Source organism: Myotis daubentonii, chromosome 4, assembly GCF_963259705.1.
Source record: "Myotis daubentonii chromosome 4, mMyoDau2.1, whole genome shotgun sequence".
NCBI lineage: Eukaryota > Metazoa > Chordata > Mammalia > Chiroptera > Vespertilionidae > Myotis > Myotis daubentonii.
The window spans coordinates 29321513-29333682 of record NC_081843.1 but is presented as its reverse complement, the minus strand read 5'-3'; the positions used below and the strand labels follow the sequence as shown (position 1 = coordinate 29333682).

The following is a 12170-nucleotide window of genomic DNA, read 5'->3' as shown; positions in this document are numbered from 1 at the left end:
GAGATGGTAGGGGTAGGGTGGGGATATCTTCCATATAGGGAAGACTATTGGCTAATTTTGAGAAATCTCAAGTCATCTGTCAGGCTAAGCCAAGAATCTAAGAGTTAAGCTTGAAAACATAAGCTGCAGCCCTGTAGTGCAATGTCATGGTAAAAAATTTACTCTCAAATCAGTGGGCAGTGGGAGCAATGAAGGCTGAGGCAAGGGATGCTCTGATTTGAACCTGCAGGATTGGCTAAGACCAATGGGAACTGGGAAGGTCTGGAGGTAGGAGGACCAGTTACAAAGCTACTGCAGCAGGTCAGGTGCCAGCAGGTCAGGCTATTAGGAAGAAATATGTAAAAGAGACATGCGGAGGCAGAAATTGTAAGACTTTTAACGTTATTGATGAAGCAGAGGGAGATAGCAAAGGTGATTCAAGTTTACAAACCTAGAGCCTGGGAGAGATCAGGGTTATGGGAGCCAGTGGTCTGTTGACCCGAACTGGAAGGATGAGAGTCAGCAAGTTCCAGGCAGTCACCAACTCAGAGGAGGAAGCTTCACCCATTGGCCCCTCAGCAGCACATGCTTCAGGGTTACCTTGGCAACAGCGAGCATCATCCTGGAATGACAAAGTCCATAGAGAGTGGCTTGGCCATAATTTTATATGTGAGCATATAGATAGATGATGAGATAGCTCTCATCAATAGAGCAGATTAGATACTTTGAAGAATCTCCCCAGTACTGTATAACTAGATTCTAGATCATCTACAACAAATCCAACTTAAAAACCTTTTTAGGTGCACAAGAGCTTTGTATCCATTAGCTTTTGCTGAGTAACAAATCACCCCAAGACATTTTCACATCAACAAAATCTGAGTGGATTTACCATGACAGACAATCACCAAAGGAACTTCTATGGAATGTATTTCAAGAAGGAAGATCAGCCCAGAAGAATGTCTTGAAGCAAGAATGAACTCCAAATAAAGAAATTTATAAACATATAAGTAAATCTACACAAATATTTCTTACATAAAATAATAAGAATGATGTTTATTTGCTCCTCTGTGGAAATATATCCAAAAGACTGAACCGTTAGAAAGAAATGATCAGATTTCATATGCTAATGCCCTTGAATTTTATTGATTGGAAGTAGATGTTAAGATGTTGAATAACTTAACATTTTACCAAGTTTTTAATGGCTACATTTTAAGAGTGAACAATAAAAAATAGAAATGGCATATAATTTCCAAATTTGTAGAGGAAAGCAATGAAATATGATACCATTTCTACAAATAACCCCAAAACACAACCAATCCAAACAAAGGCAAATAGAGGAGAAAAAGGAAACAGAAAAGGCTGGACACACAGAAAGTACAAAGAAAGATAGTAGAAATAAGTCTTAATATGTCATTAATCACAATAAAAGCACATGAACAAATCTTTCTGGTTAAGAGACAGAGACTGTCACCTTACATTTTTTAAATTACAGGAGTATTCCATCTTCAAGAGACACGTTTAGAATACAGAGAGAGAGAAACTTTGAAAGTAAAAAGATGGAAAATGGAATGGCAGGCAATTCTAAAGAGCAAAGAGCTGGGTGACTACATTAATATCAAACAAAGTAGCCTTCCACACACAAAGAATGATTAAAGATGAAGTATGTCATTTCCTGATGATGAATCTCACCAGGAAGATAGAGTCATTGGTAACTTGGATGCACCTCTCAGATCTGTCATGTTCTCTCCTCCTTCAGTGTCGCCAATTTGTTCAGTCCTTCATCAGCCCCTGGGCTTTCATCAGGCCCCACCGCAGTTCATTCTCCCCTCAGCAGCCAGTGTGGCCCTCCTACGAGTCCCTGTGATAAAGCCCCGATCCCTGGGCATGATTTGTCCTTATGGTGCAGTCTCCGCTACACTGTGCCCACCCCTTTCTACTTCTGCCCTTTCACAGCTGTTACACTCCATCGTTTCCACTGGTCTTCAGGCCTTTGAACATTCTCTTGCCTTAGTCTGGTCTGGTCTGCCTTCTCCTACTCATCTGGTTGTCCTAAATGCCCCCTCCTCTGGGAAGACTACTCTGTCCTCCCTCTTCTGGACTGGGGCCCTCCTGTTTTGGTTCTAAAAAGACATTTAATATATTTCATAGCATTATTTCACACAACGTCATCCTTGCCTCTTTGCTTCCCGGCCTACTTGAGTAAAGGGTGAACCCCTTGACGGTAGGTCCTGTGCCATTCATTCATGATGTCCATAAGAATTTATCGAGCACCTCCTGTGTGCCAGGCACACTTCTCAGAGCTAGGAATAGGGCTGTGAACAACAACAACAAAACTACAAACAGAACTTCTGCCTCATGCCTTTCACATTCTAGTGGAGGGAGTCAGATGACAAACTCGATGAATAAGGAAAATAAATATAGTCTATTAGGAGATAATATGTTCTTGGAGAGAAATAAAGCAAGGGAAGGGATAAGGAGTAAGTGGTGTGAGTGAAGTTTTAAATAAGATGGTCAAGAGAAACAATCACCAAGAAGATGGCATTTTGGCAGAAACTTGGAAGAGGTGAGGGCATGAACCTTTCATATTTCTGGGAGAAGAACATTCAAGAGAGAAGGGACAGCAAGTGCAAAGGCTTTGAGCAGGAGCAAAGATGTCCTACTAACACACCAACAAGGAGGCTAGTGTGGCTGGAATAGAGTGAGCAAGGGCAGAGTGGTGGGAGTTGAGCTCAGGGAGCTATTATTATGTTGGCCTTGTAGTCCATAGGAAGGATTTTGGACTTTTATTCTGAGTGAGATGGGAAACCTCTGGAGGATGTTAAGCAGAGGAATGGCATGGCCTAACTCCAATTTGAAGTAACATAATTTTAAATGATATGATGTTTTAAAAGCAATCATTCTGAATGCTATATTGAAAATGACCAAGGGAGGCAAGGGTGGGAGCTGGGAGACACTTTAGGAGACCATTGTACTAATCTAGTTGAGAGATGAAGGTGGCTTGGAACAGGGAGGTCGTAATGGAGGTGAAATGTGTATATGCTTTGCTAATGGATTGAATGTGATGTGTCAAAGAAAGAGGCAAACAAAGGGTGAAGACAACGTGTTTGGCCTAAGCAACTGGAAGGATGGAGTTGTTGTTACCAAGATGAAACAGATGGATGTTGGATGCGTGTGAGGGGGAAGGGAAGATACAAGGCAAGGAGGAACTTGGTTTGGGTCATGTAAATTGAAATGCCTATTAGACATCCAAATAGTATGTCAAGTGGGGAGTTAGATATACAAATCTGGAACTGAGGGGAAAGTTTGGTTTGAAGATAGAAATCTGGCACAATCAGAAAAAGTCACCATATAGATGCTATGACAGCCCTAAGAATGGCAAGCACTCCAAGAGAATGGGTGTAGAGAGAAGACATGTATCACCTGCACCCAGCACAGCATCTGTCCCACATTTGGTGCCCAATCTACACTAATAAAAGAGAAACATGAAAATTAACCATCACTCTGCCACTCTGCTACACCCACCAGCCAATCAAGAGCAAGTATGCAAATTAACCCAACTAAGATGGCAGCGGCCATGGAGCTGGAGGGAGCAGGAGGCTTGGGTTGCCCCTGGCGCTGGAGGAAGCCAAGCTTCCCACCTGCCCTGGCTGGCGCTGGGCTCCGCTCAAGGCTACAAAGTTTTAATTATAGAAGATAAATAAATCCCAGATACCTGCTTCCAAAAAAAAAAAGAAAAGAAAGAAAAAAAAGGAGAGGCTAGGAGCTTGGGTTGCTGGGGGGCGTGGCCAGACTGGGAGAGGGCACAGGCTGGGCTGAGGGGACCCCCCCCCCCAGTGCACAAATTTTTGTGCACTGGGCCTCTAGTATAAAGACAAAGAAAAAGCAATCGAAGTTGATAATTAATGGATCTTGTTGACAATGTCCATGAGTAGTGGTGGTAGAAGCCAAATTGCAAGGCACTGAGGAATTAGAGAGAGGAACTCCAAGGACAAAATTAGGAGGTAATAAGAGCTGTGACTGGATAGGATTGGGGGGGGGGGCATAAATATTTGGTTATGTTTGTAGCTTGGAAGAAATGAAAGAGACAGGAGACATAATGACTTAAGGTGCTTGCAGAGTGGGGAGAGGGCCGAGACTGAGAGGAAGTGAGGGAATGTGAAGGAAGTCAGGTTTTGAGGGGTAGGAACCATAACTTCCAAACAAAGGAGGAATCAAGATCCCCAGAGGGCCGTGAAGGCGCAGGACACCAGGCTAGAGATGGAGGAGGAAGGACACATTTTTAAAATCTAGACCCTGAAGGGGTGAGAAGGGTATTGTCTGACAGAGAGTCACAAGAAGTGAAGGGAAAGCTGAGAGAGCGAGGGTGAGGCCCAGGCACAGTGGAATACGGGTGGGTCTGCAGTGGGTGCGGGCAGCTGGCACTTGGCCCTGGTCCGTGGAGGCAGGAACCAAGGTGACCTTCTGAGCCCGCAGTTCTGGGTGACCATGAGGTACAGATGGCGGCCTGCGGTTCACGGAAGACAATACTGCATACGCTGGCGGCAATAAACATCTGAAAAGGAAATAAGACATCAGTACCATTACAATAGCATCAAAAAAGAGAAGATGCTTAGGAACACATGTAAGCAAAGGAGTGTAAGACGTTTACACCAAAAACAACCAAACACGGTTGAAAGGAATGAAAGACCTAAATAAAAAGGGTCTCCCGTGTTCAAGACCCACCACTGTGAAGATGGCAGTTCTGAGCTAACCTACAGATTCCATCCAATTGCCATCAAAATCCAACGGCCTTGCTTGCAGAAATGAAAAAGCTGACCCTAAAATTCATATGAAAATGCAAGGGACCCCGAGTAGCCAGCATATGGATCTGTGCTGTGCCAAAGACTTGACAGGAGATGACAGAATGCATTAGAGAAGGAAGACATTGTGGAATAGAGAGACCTGCATTGAGGTCTGGGAATTCTGAAGCCAGAAAGTCCTAGAGGAAGGCCAATACAAAGCATTTCCAGGCAGGGAGACAGCTGGAGCAAGGCCCTGGAGATGGAGAGCCTGTTGGACTTACAGAGGACAGGGAGCAGAGGTGTTTAAAGAGGGAGCATGGGGGTGGGAAGTGGGGGGCGGTGGACTAGGCGGACTGTCAATCCAGGAGTGGAGGAAAAGGGGAGAGGGATGTCAGGTCTCAGCACTTACCATCCTCCTGCCTCGTAAGCCCCACGGTCCATTCAGACCACAGCATCCTTCCCCTGACCCTGGCCCCTTGGCGGGGCCAGCAGAGCCTATACACGCATCCTGGTACTTCCAGTATGAGAACCAGCCTTCCCCCAGGACAGAAATCCTAGAGGCCTCTTCAGCCCCCCGCCCACCCGGATGCCTGCAGGGCTTGGGGCTGGTGTGTGGCCTTTGCAGGTCCTAGCAGCCTGGGTCTCCTTGTTTCATGCCCTAACTCCCAGGGGCATTTAGCGTCACTCTTTAAACATCTGGGTCACAGATATGTTTAGTTAATTAATGTTCTTAGCGCTACTCATTTGCCTGCTGGATAATAGATTGATGCATAATTTCAATAAGCAGCTGTGTATATCTTTCCCCTGAACATAAAGGCAGCTTGTTGTCATTCATCACTTTGCATTTGGTGAATTTAAATATATTCAGAGACATTGTTTAAGGAGGGGTGGGGAGAGTTTCTGATTTTCTTATCATTTTGCCTCTAACAATTACTCTGATTTGGAATTAATTTGAGTTTAAAGCACATGTTAACTGCATTTCTCTCAAGGGCACCTCATAAACTCGCTGCCACTTGTTTCGGGGGGGACCAGGCAGGCTTCCCTTTGGGGATCAGAGCAGAGGGTTTCTGCGCAGCTTCTACCAGGAGCTGAGAGCCGCCCGAGGAGAATCTTATCCCCTGAGAGGAGGCACTCCTGTCCCTGAGCAGAGCAGCCTTCTTGCTCCATCCCTGGCCAGAAACGCCCAGGCTCTTGGGAGGAGGAGAGGGTCCTCTGGGAGGGGCCCCTCTGCTGCTCAGCTGCTGGGCCAGGGCCACCAACCATATGGTCTCTAGGCACCCAACAGAGGCCAGGCCACCAGGTGACCAGATGTCTTCATGCCTTGGTTTCTTCATCTTTAAAATGGGGTGAGTAGTAGCACCTATTTCACAGGGTTTCGTGACAATTCCATTATTTACCCCCGGTACAATCTTAGAAACGATGCAGGGTATGCCTTCACTACCTCCAAGCTGGTCATTTTACTCTTTTATTTGTTTAGGAACCTTTATGTCAATAGTCATCACGCCTACTCTAGTGACCGCTTAAGACTATAAGAACAAACAGGAGGAGCGTGCTAGCCTCTCTCATTGCCCTCACCAGCCTGCACTGGGACCATCTCAGTGGGCACACCGCCCGTCCTTACATACCCAGAAGGCTGTCCCAGGCTGGGCACACAGAGGAGCCTTCAAAACATGCTTGTAGAGTTTAAATGTAGATGGGGCTTCATTAGTTTTTTTTAAATGAGGATGTTTACTAGATTTACAATGTGCTCATTCACAAACACATTTTTGAGTGCTTGGTCTGTGATGGCCCTCCTAGCAATGAATGAAAGGAATTGGACACAGTCCCTGCCCCTGAAGGATGTGAATGGCAGGTGAATCCATTTCTTCAAAAGTTGGAATACAGCAGTGGTTGTCAACCTTCTGGCCCTTTAAATACAGTTGCTCATGTTGTGACCCCCAACCATAAAATTATTTTCGTTGCTACTTCATAACTGTAATTTTGCTACTGTTGTGAATCGTAATGTAAATATCTGATATGCAAGATGGTCTTAGGTGACCCCCGAGAAAGGGTCGTTCGACCCCCAAAGGGGTCATGACCCACAGGTTGAGAACCGCTGGAATAGAGTTTTAAACAATGCGGACAGGCAGGAGAGTGGAACCCTGCTGGGGGAACGGTTGGCAGGCAACACCACCTCTATATCAGTTAGCTATTGCTGCATAACAACTATCCCACACTTAGTGGCATGAAACAGTCTGCATTTATTATTTCTCCTGAGTGCACAGGCCAGCTGGATGGTTCTGTGATCTGGACCAGGCTCAGCTGATCTTGGCGGGATTCATTCACGAGCCTCCTATCAGCTATCAGGTTGGCTGAGGGCTACCTGACCTCTGATGACCTCATCCCCTTGTCTGGTGGTTGTCCCTCATCCTCTAGCAGTCCATCCTGAGCTTACTACAGTGGTGGTACAAGGTTTCAGGAGGGCGGAAGTATGCAAGGTCTAATTCAGGAATAGGCACATCCTCACATCTCCTTCATTCTGTTGGCCAAAGCAAGTCACCGATATGATGGAAACTGCTGCAGAGTCACGTTACCCATGTTTTACAGGAGGAAGAGTGAAGGATGAAGCCATTTTTACAATTTCCCACAATCGCCCAGCACTCCTTGCAGTACTACATGGAGCAGAAAGCCAATACCAGGGCTGTGTTGTTGCACATGTAGGATGTTATAAATAATGTTGCAGTAAACACCCTATACATAAAGTTTTGTTCACAGTTCTGATTATTTCCCTGGGACACATTTCTAAAAGTGGATTTGAGTCAAAGGAGAACATTTTAAAAGCACAAAGTATGTATTTTGAAATCCCCTTTTTGCAAGATTGTAGTAATTTACCCTCCTGCCAGCCCATCTTATGCTAACCTTGAAAAAATAGGAGTAAGTTCTTTTTTAAAATGTGGTATCTCATTGCTACTTTATTTATTTAAGAGCCTATGAGGTTGCATGCTTTTTAATAATGTCTATTCCTTCTTGAGCACTGCCTCTTTGGGCCCTTTGCAGCAGTAGATTTCATTAATCCCCAATTACAAAGGAGGAAATGGAGGCTCAGAGAGGTTAAGTGAACTACTCAAGGCGGCCCAGCCAGCCAGAAGCAGAGCCAAGCTTTAGAAATCAGCTATCTTGCTCTTTCACTTACTTATTCCTGCTCCCTGTGCTGCTGCACAGAAGGCTGCACTCCTGAAACATTGACAAGGACATGCTTAGGAAAAAATCAGAGTGGATGAGGGGAATCAGTATCCTGGCTTAGCAAACCAGAGGGCTTCCTGGCCAGGGCTCCCTTGTGAGTTGGGGAGGTGGGTGTGTGACAGGCCTGAGATGGTAGCCAGGGCTGCAGCGCGAACAGAGGCCTGGGTGAGACCTGCAGACCTCAGCCCTGTTTTCCTTCATGGTCTCGCCCCTACCCTCCTGACTCTCCTCCCCTGCCACTCCGCTCTCTCTCCCCAGCTGGCCCGGTACACCAAGGAAGGCTTTCTGCACTTGGGAGCCCTGGGGACCACCACGCTCCTCCCCGACACCCGCTGCCTGGTAGACAACTCCAAGAGTCGGTTGCCCCAGCTGCTTGACTGCGACAAGGTCAAGAGCAGCCTGTACAAGAGGTGGAACTTCATCCAGGTGAGTGCTCCATGGACAGGGCTGGCACCCCAGAGCAGGTGAGGAGGCTGCAGGTCACAAGGAAATCTGGCTTCCTCACGGGTATCCAGCACAGTGCACCGAAGGTCTCTCAGCCCTGGACCAGGCGCCTGGACCCAGAGTATATTTGGGGGGAATCAGTGGGGGCATTTCGTGGGAGACAGCCTTCCGGATCCCTGCAGCAGCGAGGCGTGGTTGGCTCTGCTACATCTTGGGAGGAGGGTGTGGGGGTGATTTTCCTGAAATCGGCTAAGTACCTAGAGCCAGTAAGATTAAGAAAATCAGACTTCGAATATCCCTGGAAATTCCTCCTTCGACACCATTTCCCATCGATCCTCATCACCTGGTTCAGCCACTCAGACTTGATGAAGCTTATTTACTGTCTGACTTGACGATTTCCAGAGGAGGCCCCAGTCATCGCTCCCCTGTACAGGATTGTTCCCATGAGAGGCCATGTGCTGGGCACTAAGGTGGTTAAGTCTCTCTCTCTTTCTCTCTTTCCCTCCCTCCCCCTCTTCCTCCCTCCCTCCTTTCTCCCCTCCCTCACCTCCTTTTACCCAGAATGGAGCCATTATGAATAAGGGCACTGGGCGTTGCCTGGAGGTGGAGAACCGTGGCCTGGCTGGCATTGACCTCATCCTCCGCAGCTGCACGGGACAGAGGTGGACGATTAAGAATTCCATCAAATAGTGGGGAGGAGCTGGGGACCTGGAGACTGGCCCTCAGGGCAGGGTCTGCCCGTGCTCTGGACCAGCTACGCTGGTGGAGAAACAGCTGGGAGCCAGCAGGTGCTCGTGGGCTTCTCCAGGGCAGCATGGCGGGCTGGGGCGGGGGTGGGGGGCAGGGGGCCAGATGGAGACGCTGTGTCCACCTCAGGCACTCAGCTCCTGCACCCTGGGGAAGCGCCCCGCCCCCACCCTTCTCTGGGAACCCAGGCGCTGTGTCTTCTGCAGCCCAGATGTGGACCTGGCACCGAGGAGTGAAGCATCCACATCTCTGTCGTCACCTTCCCACCCGCTATCAGGACTGGACTGGCAGGGCCTCTCCTCTTTCTCATCTCTTACAGCAGCAGCTTCGAATTCCACCCCAGCCCTCAATAAAGTGGGGGAGGAGCTCAGCCACATCCTAGATTCAGTTTCCCCTGAGGTTGCTTCTGCCCAGATGTCCTCTCACAACCAAGGCAGCCTCCAGCCCAAACCTGTCCATTAAGTGGCACTGGGGGCCACAGCTGTGGATTTTTCTGGTCCCGCCCCCCCCCCCCCCGTCCCCCGCCCCCGGGTGGCCTGGAGCTGACACTTCCATGGTCACCTGCGCATTGACTAGGCTCCTGTGTTCCTGGGCCAGCTCTTCTGCCTGTGTCTGAGAGCTGAGACAGGAATCGGCTGAGCACACAGAGTAGGCTGAGCTGTGAGGGACCCAGGCTGGAGCCAGGCCAGTGCCGCTTCGCCTGCCCAGGGAACAGGGAGCCCTGACTCAGAGGCTGCTGCAGGGGGAGCAGGGAGGGGACTGGAGCTTACGGACTGGAGCCAGCACAGCAAAAGGGCCAGGACCCTGGGGTCTGCTCTGTGCTCATCTCATTTCAGCCCACGCTGTACTGGCTGACGGGGGAGAAGGCAGTCGATTCCTCTCTGAAGAGTAATAATTTTTTTCGATTGCCCTCTGGTTAGGGTGCACTTATAAATCAGAGTTAATATATGGACGTGTGTGCATGCGTATGAGTATGTGTGCCTGTGTGGTGCGCGTGGCAGGGCGTGTGCAGCTGCATGTGCGTGTGTGCATGTGTGACGCCACGTGGCCTGTGCGTCTGGGTGCGTGAGAGTGTGGTAGAGCAGACGTAGAAGTATGGCTTCGGGCTTGCGCTTCATCGCTCACCTGGATCAGGACAAGGCTGCTGAGAAGCTTGGGGGGTGGGGGTGGCCACACATGTGGCCAGAAGGATGTGGCTCAGCCTTGCCCGTGTGGTGCCCAGACAGAAGGCTGTCCTGCCAGTTCCCATCCCTCTCCCTCATGCTGTTCCCAAAGGTCAAGCCCTGCCCAGAACCAAACCCTGTGGTTGTCCAGTTTAGGGTTCATATGTCTCATTTGGTGGCCTCTTGTTGGTGGTCAGCCCACTCCATCTCCCCCTCGTGAAATAAATACATGTGAGCACTTCCCAAAGCAGCCTTGTTTGCTTCTTGATTTCTCCGGAACCTGGAGTTCGGGGAGTTCCTGGGATGTGGCGGAGGGCCCCTTTGGTTTGGGGGTTTGGTCTTACTACATTCAAAACCCTCACAGCCTGGAGCTGAGACAAATCCAGCCTGCGCTTGCACTGGCCTTCGCCTCGAACCCAAAGCAGGACAAGCTGACCTCCGGCAGTGGCTTACTAGGCCCGCTGCCGGATTAGGAGGGTCAGGCCAGTACAGGAACCTCTAAGGAAGAAGAGGGTTGGGGGTGACCTGGCTGAGCCATTCAGATCCGCCCCCTGCTGCTGCCAGGCATCGACCCCCACCTCTGGAGGCCATGGAGTCCTGGTGGGAGCATCTGCCCTTCTGTTCACGGAAGAGTGAAATCTGAAGAGGCGCCAGGCCGTCTGTCCTGGAAATGCTTATGGAAGAAATGGGAGGCCCCTAGGCTGGGACAGCCATGCCTCTTTCCCTTGAGGAGGCCAGGAAGGCCCATCTCCTTTGGTGTCACATGACACACAGATATGCTGACCAGTTGCCATTTTTCTGTTGGTTCTACGAGAATCGGAGTCCACAAGCACGTTGCTGGAAAATGCTGTTGCTTGGTAATGAATCCATCAGACTTCAATATCAGAGTCTGAGGGTAACTGTGAAGTGAAAAGGATGAAGCTCCATGGGTCCCATGTCGGGTCCTGGAGACGCTGAGGTCATAGCACAAGGTGTGCTTCGGGAAGAGTCCTGCCCTGACCGAGCCATTCTCACTCCCGGGTGGGTCTTACTGTGGACGTTCAAGGACAGCATCACCCTCTTTTACCATTAGCTGAGACTGAGCCCAAACCCCTGTGAGGGTCTTAGTGGGCCCCATGGGATCCTCCCCCCAATAGGAAATGGGCCAAGACTGCCTCAGACCAAAGAAGCTCAAGGACTTGCTCTGTTCTCACAAGGTCCAAAGCCAGGGCCGGCTGGGAACGGGAGCCCCGACCTCAGCACTTGGCACGCTCACGGCACATCGGGCTCACCTGTGCTCTCAGGCTGCACCCCCAGAATACGATAGCAGGGGTGCACCCCCAGAATACGACAGCAGGAAGTGCCTGGGACTCCCCAGAGAAACACTGCTCTTGTTGAGTGTCACCGGCAGCAAGACGGGATGTTTGGGTGGCCTCCTTGTTTGGGGGATGGATGGAGGAGCTGGTTCAGGGCTGGGGGAGGCTTTTGCCTCCAGGCACCAATATGTGCTCTCGCCCTTGGTTCAGCATCCAAGGGGCCTGGGCTGTCTGTTCATATCAGCACAGGCTGTCAGCACTCACACCTGGGCTCCTCCCAAAGGTGAGGAAACCTGGGAAACTGGCCAGAGCATGAGGCCGGTATCCCCAGTCGGCACCCTCTGCCCTGCAGGGTCCCAGTGGGGTGGCAGGCCATGAGCCACGGCAGAGAAGAGAAACTAACGAAGCCAGAGGTGGAGAAGAGAAGAGAAGCAAGGCCCTGAGGGAGACTGGGGTCCCTGGTCCTTTGGAGGAATTGGGAAGTTCCAGAGACTGTGGGCAGCAGGCTCTAAGTTTGGGGCTCGAGGGAAATGGTATAC

At 49.7% G+C, this 12170-nt stretch overlaps 1 protein-coding gene across 2 annotated transcripts in view; it reads left to right on the top strand.

Annotated features, from left to right (window-relative positions):
* GALNT17 (polypeptide N-acetylgalactosaminyltransferase 17) overlaps positions 1–10583 on the top strand; it is a 426094-nt gene extending 415511 nt beyond the window's left edge. For both annotated transcript variants that reach the window (XM_059693393.1, XM_059693394.1), the window contains 2 exons: positions 8241–8408; positions 8988–10583. In XM_059693393.1, coding sequence (XP_059549376.1) covers positions 8241–8408; positions 8988–9116 — 297 coding nt within the window. In that variant the 3' untranslated portion in view covers positions 9117–10583. The remainder of the gene's footprint in view (positions 1–8240; positions 8409–8987) is intronic.
* The last annotated feature ends 1587 nt before the right edge of the window (positions 10584–12170 follow it).